Source organism: Orycteropus afer, unplaced genomic scaffold (genome assembly GCF_000298275.1).
Source record: "Orycteropus afer afer isolate SDZICR_OR568_19922 unplaced genomic scaffold, OryAfe1.0 scaffold00070, whole genome shotgun sequence".
NCBI classification, from domain to species: Eukaryota; Metazoa; Chordata; class Mammalia; order Tubulidentata; family Orycteropodidae; genus Orycteropus; species Orycteropus afer.
The window spans coordinates 9,185,196-9,210,086 of NW_006921657.1; the positions used below are offsets into that span (position 1 = coordinate 9,185,196).

Below are 24,891 nucleotides of genomic sequence, written 5' to 3' on the forward strand. Positions count from 1 at the left end.
CCATGACTCTTGATAAGATTTTCATAAGCTTTGATGACTGAAGTCAAGGACAATAGGCTCTGGAATTTAATGTTAATGTTTGTTAATGTTCCTTTCTTCCTACTGCTCCTAACTAATTCTTTCTTCCTCCTAGAATTAGAGGAGGAAAACAAAAAAGAAAATGAGTATCTGGACCAGATTTATTTTCCTCCTTTTGAGGTGCAAAGTTAAAAGTTATGCAAGAACAATGAATCAAAAAGGCTAGACCTCCAAACCTTATTAAAATGGAACACAGCAATTCCACTGCTTAGAACTTATTCTACTATACACTAGCACAATTGTGTATTTATAATGCAAATGTACACAAATGTTCCAAGTTACAATTATTTCTAATATCAGAAATAAGCACCATTAACATGTCAATAGTGATAAAAAAAAAAAAAAAAGACAGCAAACTCACTGCTGACTAGTCGATTTCAACTCATAGCAATGTCTCCTTGGGTTTCCGAGACAGTATCTGTATGTAAGATTGCCCAATCTTCCTTCCAAGGAGGGGCTGGTGGGTTTTAACTGCCAGCCTTCTGGTTAGCAGTCAAATGCCTTAGGCATTACACCAATAGGTTAAATAAATTATGGGACATTTATATAGTGGAATATAGTAAAGCTATTAAAATAATAATACTTAGAAACATTTAAAATGTCTAAATAAAGCTAAAAAAGCAAACTGGAAAAACAGTATATTTAAAATTGCCCTTTTTATAAAAATGGAAAGTAATTAGAATCAGTGATGGTGATTCATATAGAAAAACTTAACAGGTGTATTATCTTCAGAAATGGGACTATGTAAGAATATTCATATCATATTTTATGTTTGTGGTTTTGTGAGCATGAATGATATATTTATTAGAAAACAGTATTTTTTATTTGGGCTCTTCGAATTGGGCCTAACCAGGATCATTGGGAAATAAATGCATTTCTGACTAGGGTGTACCTGCACCATAAGGTCATTACTGGAACATTTTGATCAGACATCAAATACACAGTAGGATTGTGTATACTGCTTCTGAAACAAGGATACTGAATAGATTTTACTATTATTGGTGATGTACAATGGTGGTTCTTAACCAGGGACAATTTTGCCCACAGAGGGCCATTTGATAATGTCTGGGGACATTTTTGGTTTTCACAACTGGGGAATGAGGAGCTAATAGCATCCACTGAGCAGAGGCCAGAGAGGCTGCTAAACAATCTGTAATGCACAGAACTCCCACACACATCAAAGAATTACCCAGGCCCAACATGTCTAGTGTAGAGGTTGAGGTGCCCTGATCTAAAGGTTAATCATTGTATTTTACTACAACAAAATATCCCATGGAAATCACTTATCATCAGATATGATGGTATCAATTCTTGTTTTTGCTTTTCTGGCCTTTAGTTTCAATTACTATACAATGAGCACAATAACCTTGCATTTAATGCTTAAAGGAAGACAGGAGTGATAGTCCTTGAAACAGTTCTGGGCACATTTCAGGTGCTCAATAAACTTGGAATACCTGGCTGTTATTGTTAATGGCCTTATGTTTTAACCCCTATACTGTGACTAGTTAACATGTATAAGGAAAGGGTCTTGAAAGAAAACAATCATTCTATTGGGACCACCATGCACTTTATAAAACTAGACTAGCTTGGGTACATAAACTTCAATACTGTTTTTTTTTTTTTTTTTAAATAAGAAGTCATTTTCTCCATTTGTAGTGAAATTCAGAAAAGTGTTCACTTTCATCACAGATTTTTGAAGCAATAGAGGGTGGAGGTTGTAAGTTTAGGTTCTAGAGTTGAGGCCCCATCTATGAATCTGAGTTTAACCTCTTAACACAACTTCTCTGTGCCTTAGTCTTCTCATTTGTTAAACAGAGATAGTAAACCCTCCTCCTTTTATGAGGCTGTTGTGAGATATAATATGTCAAAGGCATGGCACGGTACCACCCTGGTAGTAAAAGCTCAGTAATATGAGCTGTCTTCATTATAATAACTTCTCCCTCACCCAAGTCTCCCTAAGCGGACAGCATTGTCACCCTTTCTAGATTGTGAAATCCTTCCCAGGAGGACCTACCCTCAGTTCTTGGCACATCCTATCTGTTAAAACTGTGTGTTGAATGATGAGTACAGAAATGGAAGGATCAAAATATCAAATGTATTTTGAATAATCAAGAACTAAAAGTCCTTTCTATATTCTAGTATCATTTCTACTGTAGTTTGAAAAAAAAAAATCAGTGATATAATTATCCTTCTGAATAATCCTTTAACAACACATTCTGTACTGTACTAACAAACCACTTACTCCTAGTGAAAAGCCTACCTATTGTTTAAAGCAAAATCTTGAGCCTTTGTGATTTAAGGCAGTATTTTAAGTGAGACAAGATTTTAATAACTAAACCCTATTTGAAGAAGGTTGAAAACATGTTATTTTCCAAATTCCATCTTATCACAGGTTGTATAATAAATGAAATAATAAAGCTTTAAGCAACCTAACACACATTAATGACTGAATCTATTTCATCTCCCTATTTTTCACAGCTACAATACATTTTTTTTTTTTTTTTTTAAGGATTTGGGTGAAGATTTACAGAGTAAACAATACATTTTTAAAAAGATCTTTCTATATTTGAGAACCTTCATGAAATCTGACCATAGGCAGTGACTGATTATTAGTATAGGAGTCAAATTAAGTTTTGATAGGCTTCAAATATTTACCAAATTTCTCATAAAGACTGCTTGAGAATCTACTCCAGAAAAATTTTCACAAGACTTTAAGACACTGATAAAACTTCTAATAATTTTTTAACTTTCTCTTTCAATGACTCCTAAGGTATAAGTACCCTGGTTAGTAATCAATATACAATTCAGCTGTTAGCATTAGCCTGTTATTGTTATTATAATTTTCAAATAGGAAACAAATATTTATTGAATAAATTTGTTTAAGTATTTTAAAATGCAAAGGATCTAGGAATTTGTCAACCAGCTAAGATTATGTAACTTTTTCATGTATGGGTAAACTCTTTGCATCACAGAGCATAAAACCACTAGGTACTGAAAAAGAAATAAATTACTTTCTAGTTTTGGTGGCAATTGTACAGATATTTTTATAGTTATTTGTTAAGTTGTACATGTTTTTTACTCTCTGTATGCATGTTAAATCTTATAATAAATATTTTAAAAAAAATAAGTCTTGTAGGTTGAAAGTCTTTTGAATATAGGCAGAATAATCAAATTGTAATAAATTATTACCAGGATTCATTCTTGAGCTATGCACTATAAACAACTCCAGACACATTTAGGCTTCACAGAAATCAGCAGATTTTTCACTTGAGAAGGTTTAAGTCTGTTGTTTCCAAATTATGAGTTGCAGTTTCCATTTATCTTAGCAGAATCAATAAATGTCCCACCAAAAATATGGACACAGAATTGCCCAGACCATAATTGCTTATATATGAATGAGGCAAAAATATCATGCTTAAAAGATGACCCAGAACTTGAATCTATCATGACTGCAGGAAATGGATGCAATACACAAACACTTACCTAGACAGTTGCAGGTTGGCAGATCCGAATCTTTTGTTGTAGACACCAGGTTTTTTGTGGGGTTAGTAAAGAAGTTCATGGCATAATCATTAAAATTTTTCTGTGCACTGTCTCCTGGAGAAAATTCTGATGCTCCAATGCTAGATGAACAGACGTCCTCTTCACTTTTGGTTGAAACCACTGTAATTCCACCTGAACATACTACATTTACATTCCTGAGAATTTCTGCTGGGTCCGATAGGGGTCTCTCATGAGAGATACCAGGCAATGTCAGCAGTCTCTGATGCGTGAGTTGCTCTTTCATATCCTGCTGAAACTGTGTTTGGTCATCTCCAGCCATCTGGTTAGCGCACTGGGTCGGTGGAGAGGAGGGCTGGGGCAATGGATGAGCTTTCTGATTGACATTCCCTGTTAGCTGTACCTGAGAATTGTAAGCTTTGTCTGTAAACGCCTGCCCATTGGATTCTGTTTTGAAGTGGGATAAAGAATCCAATGGTTCAAACTTTATCATTTTTTCCTGGGCTAATTCAGGATAGTATCTCTCAAATTTTATCTGAGTGAGAGGAGGAAATAATTTTTTGTGTTGTAAAGCTGAATTTGTATGAGTCAGTGGCTTCCATGCTTTGGTTAGGGGAGGAATTTTTCCCAACAGAATAGGAAAATCATGTGGGACAAATTGACCAAATCTTTGAAATTTGGATGCCATCCAAATTTCATATAATTTACTATATTCATATGACAACTGTTCCTGTTTCTTCTGGTCATTTTCTTCACAACTTATGACTATAGGCTTCTTTTTCCGTCGATCTCTTGGTGGGGTGGACTTTGTCTTTTTCTGGGATGTGTGCTTTTGTTTTGTTAGTGATGAGCCATGATTGTTGTGTACACTTGAAGGTGGCTTCTGCTGTACTGTGCTCTTCTCCTGACTACATTTCTGCTGTGCGTCATGTGCAGAAAGGCTTGCTGGTATACTTTCATATCTTTTCTCCTCTGGTTTTATATAATTGCATTTAATTATTGATGCAAGTTGTGTTAACTGTGTTGCAACATCTTCCTCTATTTGACTATGAGCTGCATCCTGACACGACAGATCATCCTTTGAGTCCAACTTTTTACTGCTGTCCGGTAACTGGTTACAATACTCCAATTTATTACTTCTTGGTGGAAGCTGATGTAAATTTGTGGAATAACTGTCAAGAGTAATTCTACCTTGAGCAACATTTTTATTGGTGTCATTTTTAGACGAATTTGAATTTGGCATAAAGAGAGATGTTGAATTTGTGACTTTTGAATATTCCTGTGACTTAGTGGATGATTGGTTAATAACTGAGCTGTTGTGTGACTTGGAAATGGTGTTTTGGCCATTGAATACCACCATATTGCATGAACTTTCCTTTTCCAAAGATTGAGAGTGATGCAGGCTTTGTGGTGCACCTTGTGAGTTTGGGTCTTGGAGGTCTTTTCTTACAGAGTAGAGAATAGCTTTACAGCTGTTAAGCAAACTCGCTGTTCTCTGCTCTGATTCTTCATCCTTCTCTGATTTTGATGGTGAAGAATTCTCTGATGGAGCTTCTGAGAGTTGAGTCAGGGCCTCTATGGCCACCACTTGCTCGAGCGTTAACCTCCTATCTTTCATTAGGGATAAAAGACTTGGCTGAACTGGAGATCCATCTTTTGGTTCTTTAACGGGTATACTCTCAGGAGTTTTAGGCTGATCACTTTCATTGTGTGTGCTGCTATAACTATTTAAATTAAAATTTGTGGGATCTGGGACAGACTTGGAGTTAAATCCAGGTTTCTGGAAGACAAAGACATTACTTGCCCCCTTGAGATGATCACAGGTCACACTAGTAGCAACAGAGCTCATGGCATTCTTATGGTTTGCAGTGTCTTTTAGGAATTTATAGGAATTGTTTTCAAGTGCCTTGCCAAATTTTTCAATATTAAATTTTTTAAATGATACACTTGTTTCAGTTGGTAAATAGCGTACGTTTTTAATGCCATTTTTTACAGTTTGTGCAAATAATTTCTGAGGTTCAAGGAGGTCAGAAAGTATGACGTTTTTCCTATCATCTTTAGAGTTCTTCCATTTTTCTGCTTCTGTCCCAGTTGCACTGAAATCTCCTTTGACATGATCAGTTAAATGTGATTTCTTGCTTTGTGTCCACTTCTCCACTTCAATACCTGTCATGCTTTCTTCATTTCTAGTTACATTTTCAAGGGGATATGGGTTCACTTCCAATCTTTGTTCTTCCACATGGCCACATCTACCGTATTCCATGGATTCTGACTTGGGGCCATTTACTGGTTTCTTGTCAAAATCTGCCTGTAAAAGAAATACAGAAATTACTTTTATATCAACTATTTTAAATATCTGAGTAAAAATTATAGGAATTTCACAGTTCATGACCAACTAAATGTGAAGCCCCTATGGGTACAAACTCAAACAAATTTTACTTTTTCTATATTGAGAGAAGTCATAAATTTCCAAAAAGAGGAATATGGGGAGAAGGAAAAAATAAGAAAATCATAAATTATAATAATGTCATGCTTATTAATATTTTAGTGTAGTCATTTGTTTTTCCAAATACTTTGGTACCATTCAATGAGCAATAGTTATTACTTTAATGCATTTTGTATTGAAGTAAAAAGTGTACAACTCATACAGTTAGCTTACTGAATTTCACAAAATGAACACCTATGCACCCAAATCTCAACCAAGGAACTCCCTAATAGTCACTCTTCCCCCAAGGGTAAGTACTACTTTGACATCTTAACATCACAGATACCTTTGTTATTTTTGAACTTTACATAACATAACTGGTTTATTTCACTCAAAATATACTTGAGGGTCATCCATGGTTTTACGAATATTTATAGTTCACTGATTCTTATTACTGTATAATAATGAGATTTTCATTACACCAGTGGGTTATTTCCACTTTTTGGCTCTTACACTTACAATGCTGTAACATGTTAGTGTGAAAAAAAAAATTAAAAAGTATGCATTGGGTATAAACCTAGCAGTGGAATTGCTTGGTCACAGTGTGTGTATGTTTGTGTGTGCATGGGTATATCTTCAGCTTTAGCAGATAGGACAGAAAGTTTGCTAAAGTAGTTATACCAAAAGGTCCTTGGGTGGTACAGACTGTCTGCACTTGACTAATAACCCAAAGGTTGCCTCTTCGAACCCGCCCAGTGGCATCATGGAAGAATCATGCCTGGCCAACATCTTCTGTAAAGACTAGAGCCAACAACTCTCTAGAATCTAGAGTTGCCTCAAAAGAATATCTAAACAAACAAATGCCTCAATAAAGTAGTTATATTAATATGCATTCTCACCAGTAATTATGAGAGTTCCAACTGTTTTACATCTTCATTAATAATCAATATTTTCTGTCTTTTAAATATACCCATTGTACTGAGTGGGGAGTGGTAGTATTACAATTTTTAAAAGTTCACATAACATACAATCCATTGGTTTTTAATATTTTCACAATGTTATGCAATGATCACAAATATTTAATCCCAGAACATTTTCATTACCCAATAGAAAACCCTTGTTTACCCATTAAGCAGCCATTTTCCGCTCCTTATTCTAATTTTTAATTTTTTAAAAAAGGAAAACATTTCACTAAACATCACATCTTAGGAATTGACACAATAGAGGGACTTGCGTTAATATCAGCAGCAAACAGAGGATAACCTCTATACTACTTATATGTAGCATGGCTTTGAAGGTTCTAGTCAATGGCAAAAGAAGAGAGAAAAATATAAATATCAAAACATTTCCTGTTCAATGATCTTAGAAAAACCAGGAGTATCGGCCGAAAAATGAATCAAGAGTTCAGAAGGGCAATGGTTACATTCAAAATATAAAATATGTGAACATTATAAAATTAAACATTTTTTAAAATTACTAAAATTATATTTCATTTCTGCTCAAATTACAGATTACACACATATGTTCAGTTACTCAAACTTCATTAAAATATATCAGTTTTAGATGTACATTTTTCTGTAGGTATACTGCATTTAAATAACAACTTCTTAAAAATCAATTTGATGTAAATACCTACCTCTTTTGAAAAAAGATAACATCAGTATAAGAGATTTTTTACAATAAAATACACTAATAATTTTTAACATTCAATGTAGATATAGCCATAGACTACCTAATAATATTTAATAATTTACTATTAAGGAAGCTGGCATTTCTACGTTGTGGCTAAAATACCAACTTTTTAATAATGGCACCAGGAGAAGGTCTAGTCTCTACCTCATAACATGCAACTTAAATGCTGGATACATAAATAATTTAAATGTAAAAAAATATAACAATAAGAAAATATAGGAAATGGGGAAAATCTTTGTAAGCAAGAGAAAAAAGTGAGAGGCCATAAAGAAAAAGATGTCTTTAACTACATTTAAAGTAAATAATTTTAAAAACAAAAGACAGCATAACAATGTTTCACAAATTACTGATCACAACCTATGAGTTCTAGAATCAATATAGTGTTTTCTGATTTTTTGTAAAAAGAAAATAACATACAGAAAGCTATGAATATTTCTATGTGTATTCACATAGAAGTACTTTACTACCTTTAGTACATTTAGCACTACTTTACTACATTTAGTAAAGTATTTCTATGTGAATCTTTCAAATTAAGTTTTTGTGACTGCTGACCTCTCTGAAAGGGATCACAATAAGAGGTTCCAGACAGAGGGGAGGAAAAAGTGGAACAAAACACAAGATCAAAAAAGACTAGCTCACTGGTCTGATGAAGATTCATAGAACTCTGGAGATTATGGCCCTTAGACACCCTTCAAGCTAGAAATAAAACTTAGCTCCCTTAGTGACTCAACTGTCAGGCAAACAGGCAGTCTTCGAAGGTGAACAGTAATATCAGGAGGGTATGTACTCATTAGAACAATCAAACATATGGGATCAAGGGGATATTTGCCCAGGGATAGAGCTAGGAAGGCAGAAGTCAGGGGGAAGAAATGACAAGGGGAAGGGGTGGGCAGACATAGGAAATGGGAAGAAGACTGTTAAAGCGTGGGGACTGCCATAAATGTTGCAAAACAAAATGTGTATGGATTGTTGAATGGAAAACCAATTTACTCTATAAACTTTCACACAAATCACATTTAAAAAAAAAAAAAAAACGTTTATGAGTCTGTGTAGAGAATCATGATTTAAAATGTATTTATTTCTTGATATGTGTAGCACTAAGAGAATTATTGACATAATTAAAATAAAAAGTTAAATGATAAGCAGGGGAAAATATTCATAACACATTTAATGGGTCTTCCTAATGTAAAAGATGTATAGTGGGTTTAAAATGGCTCAGTAGATTAGTGAGCAAAAAATAGAAGTGAGCAAAAGATAGGAAAGCAAGAAAATGATAGGAATGAGAAATTCAAGGGTGAAAAACTGCTCAACATTACTACAAGACAAGAAAATGAAACAAATACAGTTTTTCCAAACATCCAATTAGTTAATAAAAAAACAAAAGCATATATTATAAGGCACTACAACATTTGTCTACCACTTGTCTTTCAGGTTGTTGTATCATGGTGGCTTGCATGTTGCTTTGATGCTAAGCCACGGGTATTTCAAACACCAGCAGGGTCACCATGGTGGACAGATATCCGTAGAACATTCAGACTAAAACAGACTAACAAGGAGGACATGGCCAGGACACTCATGAAAAAATTGGCCACTGAAAGCCTTATGAATAGTAATGAAACAATGTCTGAAATAGTGCTAGAAAATGAGTCCCTCACATTGGAAAGCACTCAAAATACAGCTGGATAAAAGCTGTATCTTCAACATAGAGTCAACCTTAATGATGTGGATGGAGTAAAGGTTTTGGGAACTTCATTTGCTTACTTGGCACAACTCAAAATGAGAAGAAACAGTGGCAAACATCCATAAATAATTGGAAGATGGAATGTACAGAATATGAATCTAGGACAATTGGAAGTTGTAAAAAAAAAAAAAGAAAAAAGAAAATACATAAAGATCGATATACAAGGCATTAGTGAGTTGAAAAGGACTACTACTAGCCATTTTGAATTGGACAATCATATGGTAAATGATGATAAGAGTGAAAAATTGAAGAGGAGTGTTATTGTATTCATTGTCAAAAAGAACATTTCAAGATATATCCTGAAATAAAATGCTGTAAATGATAGGATAATATCCATAAGCCTACGAGGAAGACAAATTAATATGACTATTGATTCAAATTTATGAACCAACTACTAAAGTCAAAGATGAAAAAATTGAAGATTTTTACCAACTTCTGAGGTCTAAAATTAACCAAACATGCAATCAAGATGTACTGATTACTGGTGATTGGAATGTGAAAGATGGAAACAAACAAGAAGCATCAGTAGCTCAAAAATATGGTCTTGGTGATAGAAATGATGCCAGAGATCATATGATAGAATCTTGCATGACCAACGACTTTTATACTGCAAAAATGTTTTTGAAACAACGTCAACTGTGATTATACACTTAGACCCACCAAGTGGAATGCACAAGAATTAAACTGACTACAGCTGTGGAACGAGATGATGGAAAAGCTCAATAACAGTCAGAACGAGGCAAGGAGGTGGCTGCAGAACAGACCATCAATTGCCCATGTGCAAGTTTAAGGTGAAGCTGAAAAAAATTAAAACAAGTCCACAAGAGCCAAAATACAACTCTGAGTATATACCACCTAAATTTAGAGACCATCTGAAGAATAGATTTGATATATTCAACACCAGTGACTGAAGACTAGGCGTTGTGGGATGAGATGAAGGATATCATTCACAAAAACAAAAGGTCGTAAAAAGATAAGAAAGGAAGAGAAAAACAAAATGGATGTCAGAAAAGAGTCAAACTTTTCTTGAATAGAAAGTAGCTAAAGAAAAGGGAAGAAGTGATGAAGCAAAAGAGCTGGACATATGATTTCAAAGGACCACTTGAGAGGACAAAGTAAAGCAATATAATGAAATGTGTAAAGACCTGGAGTTGAAAAATCAAAAGGGAAGAACATGCAGTGCATTTCTCAAGCTGGAAGAACTGAAGAAAAAACTCAAGCCTTTAATTGTGATATTGAACAATTCTATTGGCAAAATACTGAAAAAATGTAGGAAGCTTCAAAAGAAGATGGAAGGAATACAGACTCACTGTACTCAAAAGAACTGGTCAACATTTAGCTATTTCAGGACCTAGTATATGAACCAATGGTATTAAAGGAAGAAATCCAAGCTGCACTGAAAGTATTAAGGAAAAACAAGGTTCCAGAAATTGACAGAATACCCACTGGTGAGTTTCAACAAAGGGATGTAGGATTGAAGGCACTCTTCATTTATGCTAAGAAATGGGGAAGACAGTTGCCTGGCCAATTGACTGGAATAGATTTGTATTTGTGCCCATTCTAAAGAAAGTATCAAACAGAATATGGAAATTATCAAAAAAATATCAAAGGCAAGTAAAATTTTGATGGAGATAATTTAAAAATGCTTACTGTGGTACACCCACAGGGAACTCCTGAAAATTCAAACAGATTTCAGAAGATGATGTAGAATGAGGAATTATCATTGCTGATGTCAGACAGATCCTGGCTGAAAGCAAAGAATCACAGAAAGATGTTTACCTGTGCTTTACTGACTATGCAAAGGAATTTGACTGTATGGATCAAAACAGATTTTGGATGACACTGAGATGAATAGGAATTCCAGAAAACTTAAATGTATTCATGAGGAATGTGTATATAGACTAAGATACTACCAGGGAAGATGTCCATCAGGGTTGTATCCTTTCACCATACTTATTCAATCTGTATGCTGAGCAAATAATCTGAGATGTTAGACTATGTGAAGAAGAATGTGGCCTCTGGATTGGAAGAAGATTCATTAACAACCTGCAATATGCTGATGACACAGCTTTGCTTGCTGAAAGTGAAGAAGATTTGAAGTACTTACTGATGGAGTTCAAAGGCCTCACTCTCACCCACCTTCTAGGCTAGCAGAAATTCCATTCCAGTCTATGGGCTCCGACAAAGCCTGGGTACCCTGCCCCGCTCTGTCCAGATTTTTTTTTTTCTTTTTTTTTTTAAGTTTGTTTTTCTCTGTTTTAAAGCTACTAGTACTATTATTATTATTGTCCTTTTTATTATCATTCTTTATTGTGACCCCCTAGGTTCTACTTTTCAGCTTTTTATCTTTTCCCTACTCCTGGTTCCAATTTTTTTGTTCTTTCTTGTGGGTAACCCCATTCCTTGTTTTTCATTTTGCATTTTTCCCATATTATTCTCCTTCTCTACTTTTTCTCTTATTGCCCTCTTCCAAGATATTATAGTGTTTTTTGTTTTGTTTTCCCTTTTCTCTTTTTTGGTTACTGTTCCTGTGTGATTACACGGTGTATTTTTTGTCAATTTGCTTTTACTTTTTTGATGGTTATGCAATTGTTATTTTTGTCTAACCGAGTGGGAGACAGCAACATTCCCCATATGACACAACTACACCCACACCTCCTGCAGCTTCACTTACTGAGTAAGAGTCACCACCTCCTTCTCCACCAACGGACCTACGATAAACAACCACCAAGAAAGCCTGACTCACCCTTAGCTGCTCTTCACAGTTAACAGAGATCTAAATGCAACAATGTCACAAAGTCTCAGAGACAATAGACCATCACAGTCCACAAACAAAAGCAACATAAAGTGGTAGAAACACGGGAGCAGGACACAGACCCAGAACACATCCCTAAGGAAAAAACAGCATTGGAACTCCCTAATGAGAAATTCTAAAGAATTATATTAAGGTATTTTCAACAAATTGAGAGACAGATCAAAGAAAACACAGACAAGGCCGTAGAAGAATTTTGGAAGAAGATACAAGAACAAAATGACAAAATAAATGAAAAATTAGAAATGATTCTAAATCTACAGATAGAAATCCAGAAGATTAATATTAAATTGTCAGAAATAGATAACACATTGGAAGGGCAAAGGAGTAGAATTGATGCAATGGAAGACAGAATTAATGACATTGAAGACAAATACCTGAACACATCTTTGGAAAGGGATCGATCAGAAAAAAGATCAAAACAAAATGAAGAAACCCTAAGGATCATATCGGATACCATCAAAGGGAATAAACTATGTGTCACTGGAATCCCAGAACAGGAAGAGAAAAATAAAACCACTTAGAAAATTGTCCAAGATTTGTTGGAAGAGAACTTCCCTGATATGATGAAAGATGAGAATATATCCATTCAGGAAATCCAATGAACAACAAACAGGATAGACCTCAAAAGAAAATCACCAAGACACATCATCATTAAACTCATCAAAACCAAAGACAAAGACAGAATCCTGAGAACAGCAAGGGAAAAACAAAAAGTTACTTACAAAGGATAACCAATAAGAATAAACTCTGATTTCTCAGCAGAAATCATGCAAGTGAGAAGACAATGGGATGGTATATATAAAAGCCTGAAAGAGAAAAATTTTCAACCAAGAATTATATACCCAGCAAAATTGCCCTCAAATATTATGGCGAAATTAGGACATTTCCAGATAAGGAGAAACTAAGGGAGTTTGTTAAAACCAGACCAACCTTACAAGAGATAAGGGAGTCCTTTGAACAGATAACCAAAAATAGAGAACAACTGACCATTAATACACAAGATAACATAACACAGAAACCACAGTTATGAACATATCCAAAGTAAAGTAAGCTTAAAGGATTCTAAACATAGCAGAGACTTCAATTGGCAAATGAGGACAACTACAAACCAAAAACAGGGAAAATACTGTGTAGCTACAGAACTTCCATATGATGAGGAAGTCAAGAGAGTTGCAAGACAGAATGGACTATTCCAAACATGGGGAGAAAATTGTAAATCACAGGGTAACCTCAAAGAAAAATGATAAACCTTCACATCACAATAAAAAAGAGGACAAGCACAAACATTCAGCAAATACTAAAACAACAGCAACAAAGGAAATGATAACACGATTCATAAACATAATGAGTTCAGCACAGAAAATAATATGGAACAAAGAAACCAGGGACACCACAAAAGAAACAAATAACAAAATGACAGCAACCAATTCATACTTGTCAGTAATTACACTGAATGTTAATGGATTAGATGCAGCACTCAAGAGACAGAGAGTTGCAGACTGGATAAGAAAACAAAATCCATCAATATGCTATCTACAAAAGACATACCTTAGAGACAAAGACAAAAATAGACTAAACATCAAAGGCTGGAAAAGATATATAAAGCAAATGGCACCATAAAAGAACAGGACTGGCAATATTAATTTCTGATCAAACTGACTTTAAGACAAAAACCACCATACGAGACAAGGAAAGACATTATATAATGATTAAAGGATCAATTGAACATGAAGATATAACCAAAATAAATATCTATGGACCCAATGAAAGAGCTCCAAAATACATAAATCAGACTTTAAAAGAGTTCAAAAGTCAATTAGATGACTCAACAGTCATAGTAGGACACTTTAATACACCACTTTCAGTGAAAGATAGAAAAACTGGAAAGAAACTTAACAAAGATGCAGAAGAGCTAAACAATACAATCCACCAACTTGGCCTTATAGATATCAACAGAGCACTCACCCAACAACAGCACGATATACATGCTTTTCCAGTGTACTTGGAACATTTTCCACGATAGACCATAGGTTAACCCATAAAGCAAACCTTCATGAATTTAAAAACATTGAAATAATGCAAAGCATCTCCTCAGATCACAATGCTATAAAATTAGAAATCAACAATAGGAAGATAAACAGAAAAGAAAAAGAGTAAACACATGGAAACTGAACACTCTCCTTGAGAAAAACTGGGTAAGAGAAGAAATAAAAGGTGAAATTGAAAAATTCCTTGAAATCAAAAGAAAATAAAAACAAAACATATGAAAATCTTCAGGACACAGCAAAAGAAGTGATCAGAGGTCAGTTTATAGCAATAAATGCACACATAAAAGAAAGAGCAAAAATCAATAATTTAACTCAACATCTCCAACTATTAGAAAAAGCACAGCAAGAAAAGCCTACAGTCACCAGAAGAAAGGAAATAATCAAGATTCAAGCAGAAATCAATGAAACAGAAAACAGAAAAACAATAGAAAAAATCAACAAGACCAGAAGTTGGTTTTTTGAAAAGATTTAAAAATTGACAAGCCAATGGTAAATTTAACAAAGGAAAAGAGGGAGAGAACATGAATAACATGAATAAGAAACAAAATGGGTTACATAACAACAGAACCAACTGAAATAAAAAGGATATCAGGATACTATGAAGAACTGTACTCCAACAAATTTGAAAATCTGGAAGAAACGGACAGCTTTCTGAAACACACCACTTACTGAAACTAACACAGACTAATGTGGAAAAGTTGAACTGACCTATTACAAAAGAAATTGAACAGGTCATCAAAAAATTACCAACAAAAAAAGACCTGGGCCAGAAAGTTTCACTGGAGAATTCTACCATTCAGAGAAGAACTGACACCAATCCCCTACTCAAACTATTCCCAAACAAAGAAAAGGATAGTATCCACCCTAACTCATTTTATGAAACAAACATAACTTTGATACCAAAACCAGGCAAAGACAGCACTCAAAAGGAAAAGTACAGGATAATATCCGTTATGAATATAAATGCAAAAATCTTTGACAAAATCCTAGACAACAGACTCCAACAATATATGAAGAAAATAATTCATTATAACCAAGTGGGGTTCATATCAGGTATGCAAGGATGGTTCAACATTAGAAAAACAACCAATGTCATCCACCACATAAATAAAACAAAGAAAAAGAACTACATGATCATATCAATTGATGCAGAAAAGTCATTTGATAAAATCCAACACCCATTTTTGATCAAAACTCCCAGGAAAATAGGAAAATAAGGGACATTCCTCAACATAATAAAGGAGATCTACGCAAAACCAACAGCCAACATTATTCTCAATGGAGAGAGACTGAAACCATTCCCCTTGTGAGCAGGAACCAGACAAGGATGCCCGCTATCACAAATTCTATTCAACATTGTACTTAAAGTCCTAGCCAGGGCCATAAGGCAAGAATAAGTCAAAATCAAAGTCATCCAAATTGGTAAAGAAGAAGTCAAACTATCCCTATTTGGTGATGATATGATCTTATACCTAGGAAACCCAAGAGACTCAAATAAAAAATCTATGGAACTAATTGAGAGATTTAGTATCGTGGCAGGACACAAGATCAACATCCAAAAATCAGTTGGATTCCTCTACACCAGCAAAGAGATTGCTGAAAAAGAAATAAGGAAATCAATACCATTTTCAATAGCTACCAAAAAAATAAAATACCTGGGAATAAATCTTACCGGGGACACAAAAGACCTATACAAAGAAAATTATAAAAAACTACTTCAAGAAACCATAAGCAATCTACATAAATGGAAGAACATACCATGCTTGTGGATAGGAAGTTCAAACATTGTGAAAATGTCAATTCTACCCAAAGCAATCAATATATTCAATGCAACCCCAATCCAGATCCCATCAACATTTTTTAAGGATATGGAAAAACAAATCACTAACTTTATTTGGAAAGAAAAGAGACCCTGGACAAGCAAAGCACTACTGAAGAAGAAGAACAAAGTAGGAGGTCTCACACTGCCGGATCTCAAAACCTACTGTATAGCCACAGTAGTAAAAACTGCCTGGTATTGGTTTAATGACAGACACATAGAACAAAGGAATAGAATTGAGAACCCAGAAATAGATCCATCTACCTATAGTCAGCTGATCTTTGACAAAGGGCCGAAATCCATTAAATGGGGAAGAGAATGTTTGTTTAATAAATGGTGCTGGCAAAACTGAATATCCATTTGCATAAAAATGAAACAAGATCCATACTTCACACCATACACAAAAACTAACTCCAGATGGATCAAAGACTTAAATACGAAACCTAAAACTATAGAGTTTCTCAAAGAAAAACTAGGGCAAATTTAGGGGCCCTAATATATGTCAGAAATAGACTATGAAACATAACCCAAAATGCACAAACAGCAGAAGAGAAACTAGATGAATGGGACTTTCTGAAAATTAAATTTGTATGTGCTTCCAAAGACTTCTCCATAAGAGTCAAAAGAGAACCTACAGATTGGGAAAGAATATTCTGCAATGACATATCTGACAAGTGACTTATCTGTAGAATTTATAGAAAACTCCAACACCTCAATAACAAAAAGACAAACAATCCAATTAAAAAATGGGCAGAAGACATAAATAGACACTTCACCAAGGAGGATATTCAGGCAGCCAACAAACATATGAAGAAATGCTCACAATCATTAACCATTGTTGTTGTTATTGTTATGTGCCGTCGAGTCAAACCCGACTCATAGCGACCCCTCCTTGAGTTTCCGAGGCAGTATCACTACGGAAGTAGGATTGCCCAACCTTCCTTCCGAGGAGTGGCTGCATTAACCATTAGAGAGATGCAAATTAAAACAACGATGAAATACCATCTTGCCCCAGCACTGGCAGCAAAATTCAACAAGACAGAAAATAACAAATGCTGGCAAGGATGCAGAGAGATTGGGACTCCCATACCCTGCTAGTGGGACTGTAAAATGGTACAACCACTGTGGAAAGCAGTATGGCCATTTCTTAAAAACATAGAAATAGAAATACCATTTGATGCAGCCATTCCATTACTAGGTATATATCCTAAAGAAATGAGACCCATATGCAAGAACATATGCACACTCGTGTTCTCACAGCAATATTTACAATAGCAAAAAGTTGGAAACAACCTAGGTGTCCGTGAACTGAGTTATGGATGACAAAACTATGGTACACACACACAATGGAATACTATGCAACCCTAAATAATAATTTACAATCTGCAAAACACTGCATAACGTGGATGAACTTGGAGGACATTATGCTGAGTGAAATAAGTCAATCACCAAAAGACAAATATTGTATTAGTCCGTTATTTTAAAAGTCAAGGAATGGTTTATATATGGAAGGATTTTCTTTGTTGGTTACCAGGGGTGGGAGGGGAGTGGAAGGAACACTGTTAGATAGGTAGAGATAAGTATTGATTTGGGTGAAGAGAAGGGCAATGTACCAAATATGAGTGATCAAGATGGTGGCATTGAGGAAGAGGAAGACAGAGAGATACAGGGGAGATGCAGAAAACAAAGATGAACCCTTTTGCACATACAATACTGAGTTGTCAGTTTAGGCAAACACAGGTATATGGGTGGATAGATGGGTTGACAGGCTGAACTATTATGTATGTGTGTGCAGCAGGGAGTGTACCCAAGACCATGTATAGGGTTGGCAGACAATGGTTCTACAAGTGTATTTGTATGTTCTGTAAGAATTCCCAGGGGTATAGTAGAGCTGACAAGGGGCAAGGTTATAGTCACTTCTTGGTCATAGCCAGCTACCAAGAGGGAGCGAGTAGTTGAACCTGTGGGCTCAGGACCATAGTTGCAGGGGACATCAATCTCAATTGGCATAAAATACTACACAAAACTTTGTTCTACCTCCTACTTTGGTGAGTAGTGACTGGGATCTTAAAAGATTACCATATGAGTTGAACATGTACCTGAGATAGATACACTCCTTGAGATAACAATCATGGGAGAAAGAAATAATGCCTTTGAATTGTGGTGTTGGTGAGCAATATTGAGCGCACCATACATGGATTATCAGAAGAATGAAAAAATCTGTCTTCTGTCTGTCTTGGTGGAACTCAGCCAGAATGCTCCTTAGAAGTGAGAATGGCCTGAATTTGTCTCTCATACTTTGGTCATGTTGTCATTAGGGAACAATTCCTGAAGAAGGCTATCATGGTAGGTAAAGTTGAGAGTCAGAAAAATGGGGAAGACCCTCAAAGAGATAAAGTGACACAGTGGGTATGAAGATGGGCTGAAGCATGGCAATGATTCTTAGGATGGTGTAGGACCAGACGGTATTTCATTCTGTTGTACATGGGTTCACTGTGAACTGACACTGACGCAAAAGCACTTAACAACAGCAACACTGTGAAATACTTTGCAACCATTACTGTATACTCTATTTATTGCATGAAATGATGTCCATAATTTATCATTACCCCAAAAAAAGTGTTGCAGAATAGTAAATGATGTATCACCTACTTTGCATTTAAAACAAAAACAAATCTGGAAGAATAAGCCTAAAATGTTAATAGTAAATACCTCTGGAAATAGAACTGTGGAAATGGTGAAGTATTGTTTGTTAACTTGATGCTTTTATTTTTATAGATGCACATATGAAAATAAACTGGGACTTCAACATACATATTCCTCTACCGAGAAGATCTTGAGATTCATTTAAGATTTATGTACCAAAAGAATATCTTCATAAGACATTCACACTAATTACTGAGCTTCATTAAGAGCACCATACCTTTATTATTCCAAGATAGCCAACAAAGTCTTTTTAAAACTCTATAAGTAACATAAAAACATGTCCTCAACACACTATCAACTACTAAAACGAGAGACTTTAAAAGAATAACTTCGTCGTGGATTAAATTTCAGTAGGGCTAGTTAGCTTTGATCTGTTCTGTACTCTCAGAAATCAACACTGAACTTTTGCAAATATTGTCCTATTTGTGTTTGTGTGTGTGTGCACAATCATACAAGAACATACGCACACACATGCATTCAGAAAATATTTACTCTTGTTCAACTACTTCCCATTCACAATGAAATTGTGTGACAAGAGCAATCCGATTTACTAGTGGTTTTTTTGGGGGTGGAAAATCCAAGTTCAAACTATATCAAAAGTGAATCAGCAGGCAGAAAACATAAGAGGGCAGTGAGTGTATGTTAATGGGGAACAACTCAGAACACCAGAGTGAAAATGGCTGTACAACTTGAAGAATGTAAATCCGTGTCACTGACCATTACATGTAGAAATTGTTGGATTGGTGTATGCTCTGCTTTAGCTGTTCTCAAAAACAACAAAATTAAATTATTTTAAAAAAGTGAATCAGGCTGAGCTTGAGTGCACTGAATGGTATGTAAATTATATCTTACTAAAGGATAAATGAAATTCTTGTAATTTACAAAATATGTATCTCATCTCAGGGAAAAAAAGCATGATTCATCTAAATAATGCATGGAAACATTTGTTTTAAAATAGAAACCAGAAAAGAAACACATCTAATTGCTATTAGTGGTTAATCCTGGACAATAAATTCAGGGAATAGAAAAGAATAATTCTTAAGAATTTTATGACCCAGGATACGCTACTGAGGCTGAACTTGAGGTTCCCTATATATAAAAGAGTACAGTAGAGTACATGTGCATTATAATAATCTGTAATGGTATAATGTAAAGAATGTTCACTATATTATATATAAGATAAATGCAAATTCAGATCATATGAATATAATATATTATACTCAATAGAATCATAAACATCAAAAAGTTTGAAGACATAGACTCTTGGTGAGGCTGAGAGGATACAAACACTCTAAAACAACGCTCATGGGATGTAAAATGCTGTAAACCCTACAGAGGGCAATCTGGCAATGCAATATTAATAAAGATTACAAATGCAATTTACCTTTTGTTACAACAGTCCTACTTTTGGGAATTTAACCAGCTAAAGCTGTACATAATGATATGTGTTTTGACAGCTTTCTTACAACAAATAAGTGAAAATACCCAAATATCCATCTGTAGCAGACTTTTATTCTATTGTGGTACATCCACACAAAAGTATGTAGGTATAAAAGAAAATGAAAAATATTTCCACTGCTAATAGACAAAGATATACAGTATATATTGTTATGTTAATAAAAAAGTATACAATTTGTGAAGAAATTGTTAAATGGGAACCCAATTTTCTGTGTAAACTTTCACTTTAAACACAATAAAATATTATTAAGAAAAAAAAAGTGGTCTAGATAGACAACGACATTGATCAAAAAGGAATAAATCTTCCCAGTCTTTCAACCAAAAAAATAAAATACATAGGGATGCTTTCTTTTGTATAAAAAGTATATAGAAAATAATATACATTTATATTTACATGAAGAAACTCTGCAAGGATATAAAAGAAACTAATCTAAATATACTTAAATACCATTGTCTGCCAACCGTCTACATGGTCTTGGGTACACTCCCTGGTTCATAGATATACCTAATAGTTCAGCCTGTCCACCCATCTATCCACCCGTACACCCAAGTTTGCCTTCACTGACAACGCAGTATTGTATGTGCAAAGGAGTTCATCTTTGTTGTCTGTACCTTCCATGTGCCACTCTATCTTCTTCTTCCTTAATGCCACCATGTTGGTCACTTACATTTGGTACATTGCCCTTCTCTTCACCCAAATCAATACTTACCTCTAACCATGGTGGGTTTTAAGCTAACAACATGACCACACTGAACAAGATATATGAAGAAATACACTTGGTTCCAGTTGGTGAACTGGAAGGAGCTGGTCCATGATCCTATTGATTGTGCTAAATTTTCTTTGACATTTAATCTGCTCATTCCCAAACACTCATCTTGAACCAAAAAATATTATAAACATATTTCCAGAGAAGCCAATGGTCTGAAGGAAGTAATTGGTTCTAAGACTGTTAGAATTTAGAATGGTGGTTTTTTTACCACTACCGAAGTTTCATCTAAATTCTGGGGACACTAAATTCTAGGCACTTTCTGGTTTGTGTCTCTTTTCCTCCTAACCCTCCTCTTCTACATACTCTTTTTGTTTCCTTTTTTCTACTATTGCAAAAGAGCTCAAACATATAGTTTAAATGACAGGAAGTGATTCAAAACCTCTGTTCTTTACCTCATAATGTGGATGAGCTTGAAGGACATTATGCTGAGTGAAATAAATCAACCACAAAAGGACAAATATTGTATTAGTCCGTTATTGTAAAAGTCAAGAAAAGGTTTATCTATGGAAGGAAATGTTCTCTGTTGGCTACTAGGGTGGGAGGGGAGGGGAGGGAACACTGTTAGATAGATAAAGGTAAGTATTGATTTGGGTGAAGAGAAGGGTAATGTACCAAATGTGTGTGATTAATATGGTGGCATTGAGGAAGAGAAAGACAGAGAGGTACATGGGAGGTACAGAAAACAAAGATGAACTCTTTTGCACATACAATATTGCATTGTCAGTGAAGGTAAACATCAGTGTATGGGTGGATAGATAGGTGAACAGGCTGAACTAGTAGGTATGTCTATGAAGCAGGGAGTGTATCCAAGAACATGAATAGGGTTAACAGACAATTGTCCTATAAGTTTATATGTATGACCTGAATTCCCAGGTGTATAGTAGAGCTGACAAGGGGCAAGGTTGTAGTCACTGCTTGGTCACAGTCAGCTACCCAGAGAGAACAAGTAGTTGAACCTGTGGGTTCAGGAACACAGTCACAGGGGACATCAAGCTGAATTGGCATAACATACAATACAAAACATTGTTCCACCGCCTACTTTGGCGAGTAGTGACTGGGATTTTAAATCTTGCAAGTTGCCATCTAGATGAAACGATGGGTCTCTCCTCATCCAGAGCAAAGAAGAATGAAGAAAACCAAAAATTCATGGAAACAATTATTCCTAGTGACTGGTACACCATGCGATCTGGAGCCTATATGACTATAAGATCAGAAGAACTAGATGGTGCCTGGCTACTAGTGTTAACCACTTGGAAGGGGATCTATGTAGGAGATCCTGGATAGAGAGGGAGAACAATGTGGACAAAACTCAAAATCATTTGCAGAAAAACAAAAAGAGGGGGACCAGGTTTGCTGGTCTGATAGGGCCTGGTGGAACCACTGGGACTATGGCCCCTATCTACCCCTCAGGTCTAGAATTGAACCCACATCTGTGGCTTCCAGCCAAACAAAAGACAGGCATATGAGTTGAACATTTATTTGAGGTAGATACACTCCTTGGAGAGAACAATCATGGGAGAAAGAAGAGCTGTTTATGCACAGGGAGACAGCTCAGGGGGCAGGAGTACATGGAGGGATGGACACAGGGAAGAGGTAAATGTTGCAAGAAAGTGGGAGGGAACATGTTGCATTGTGGTAAATTGTGGTCAATGTCATGAGACAAAGTATATGTGAACTGTTGTATGGAAAGTGAATTTGCTGTGTAAAAAAAAAAAAAGTGCCTAAGGCACTTGACTGCTAACCAGAAGGCTGGTGGTTCAAACCCACCAGCCACTCTTCCGAAGGAAGGTTGGTCAATCTACTGTAGTGACACTGCCTCAGAAACCGATAGAGGGGTCGTTATGAGTCAGGGCCGACTCATCGACACATAACAACAACAACCAAGGACCTTTTACTTCCCTTGAAAACGTTCTAAATCCTATGTCTCCATTCTCAGGTCTCTTGGGGCCTCTACTTCAAGTTTATCCCCCCGAGCCTACTCCTCAAGCTCTGGAGTCCTTGAAGATTCTAAATTGAAACTCACTGCCTTTTCCTTCCCATTCATACTTAAAGTTTTAATCAACTTTTGTGTTGAATGTATTATTCATTATATGCCTTCTATATCTTAATATTTAGTAATATTTTTAAAGAACCTAGTCTTTGCTGGCAACTCCCAGCTCCACTGATTATGAAATATTTGGCGGAGAGCAAGTTCCTTCTCTATGCATCTTCCTGGAGTCTCAGCTTTCATAAGGTAAAGCAGGGCTAGTAAGAGCATTTACTGAACAGGTTTATTTTGAGGATTGAATGAAGGAGTGCATTTACACATATTTTTGGATCTTAAGGTGTTGACAATGAGTTGCCTAAAAAATAAATGTATGCCAAGTATTTCTTCCTTTGCTACGAGTTCCTCGACATATACTCTGATAATTCCTGTCTCAAATCCACAGTTAAGAAAAGAATAATAACTAATAGCTATTATTTATGTAAGAAGCTCTGGTAGCGTAGTGCCTAAGGCACTTGACTGCTAACTAGAAGGCTGGTGGTTTAAACCCACTAGCTACTCCTCGGAAGGAAGGTTGGGCAATCTACTTCCATAGTGATACCACCTCGGAAGCCCAAGGAGGGGTCACTATGAGTCGGGTCCCACTCAAGGGCACATAAAAACAACATTATTTAGAAAGGAAGCTCTGGTGGCATAATGCCTAAGGCATTTGACCCCTAACCAGAAGGCTGGTGGTTCAAACCCACCAGCCACTCCTCAAAAGGAAGGTTGGGCAATCTACTTCAGTAGTGGTACTGCCTCGGAAACCCAAGGAGGGGTCGCTATGAGTCAGGTCTGACTCAAGGGCACATAACAAAAACTACAAGCATTATTATGAGCACTTTACAGGACTTACTTCATTTGCCTTTACTACTAACATAAGTAGTATTAATATCTGCATTTTTCTGATAAGGAAATTTCTGAAAAGGTTTAGAAAGATTAAGATGGATAATCTTAGAGCCAGAATGCAAACTTCAGTCTCCCGAACAAAAATAGACCATGTATTTAACCCCTAAATTCTACAGGTTAAGATGGAACAGCAAACAATCAGTATTAACATTTATAATGAATCTATTAGTTACTAATGTTACTGAACTAAGAAAGAAAAACAAAATTCCTTTGGCAGTTTCTTAGATTCTGAGAATTATATTCTTTCTGAACCCCTTGGCCTGCCTTTATTCATCCCTTTGTGAAAGGATATGAATTTTTAGTTATAGCAGTGGAGTATTGCTATTGAAAATATCATTATGTAATTGTCTCACACTGTGTAAACCCCAAGGATTTAATGTGCTTTATTTCTGCTAAACTTAAAAACAAACTAACAAAAAAACTCTAAACCAAATTCACTACCGTCAAGTCAGCCCCAACTCATAGCGACCCCCTTTTTGGGTTTCCAAGGCTGTATCTCTACTGTATCTCTTCCTTCCAAGGAGAGGCTGGTGGATGGTTTAGTTTAATTAATGAATATAATTTGCTTTTGTTTTTGGTAATATATTGCTTGGGAAGTTGAGGATAAAAACAAAACAAAACAAAAAAACACCTGTCTATCTGAAATTGGGAGCTCTAGTAGCGTAGTGCCTAAGGAACTTGACTGCTAACCAGAAGGCGGGTGGTTCAAACCCATCAGCCATTCCTCGGAAGGAAGATGGGGCAATCTATTTCCATAGTAATAATGCCTCGGAAACCCAAGGAGAGGTCGCTATGAGTCGGGTCCGACTGGATAGCACATAACAACAACAACAATCTGAAATTAGTACATATATACTAGACACACATGGAGTGATTATGGAATGTGGGTGAATTTAGGAGAGAACT

General features: G+C 35.7%; 1 protein-coding gene across 1 annotated transcript in view; it reads right to left on the reverse strand.

The window, feature by feature from the left end:
• TET1 (tet methylcytosine dioxygenase 1) overlaps positions 1–24,891 on the reverse strand; it is a 170,978-nt gene that overhangs the window by 56,900 nt on the left and 89,187 nt on the right. Inside the window, exon 3 of the mRNA XM_042780920.1 lies at positions 3,562–5,887. Within this exon, the coding sequence (XP_042636854.1) occupies positions 3,562–5,887 (2,326 nt within the window). The remainder of the gene's footprint in view (positions 1–3,561; positions 5,888–24,891) is intronic.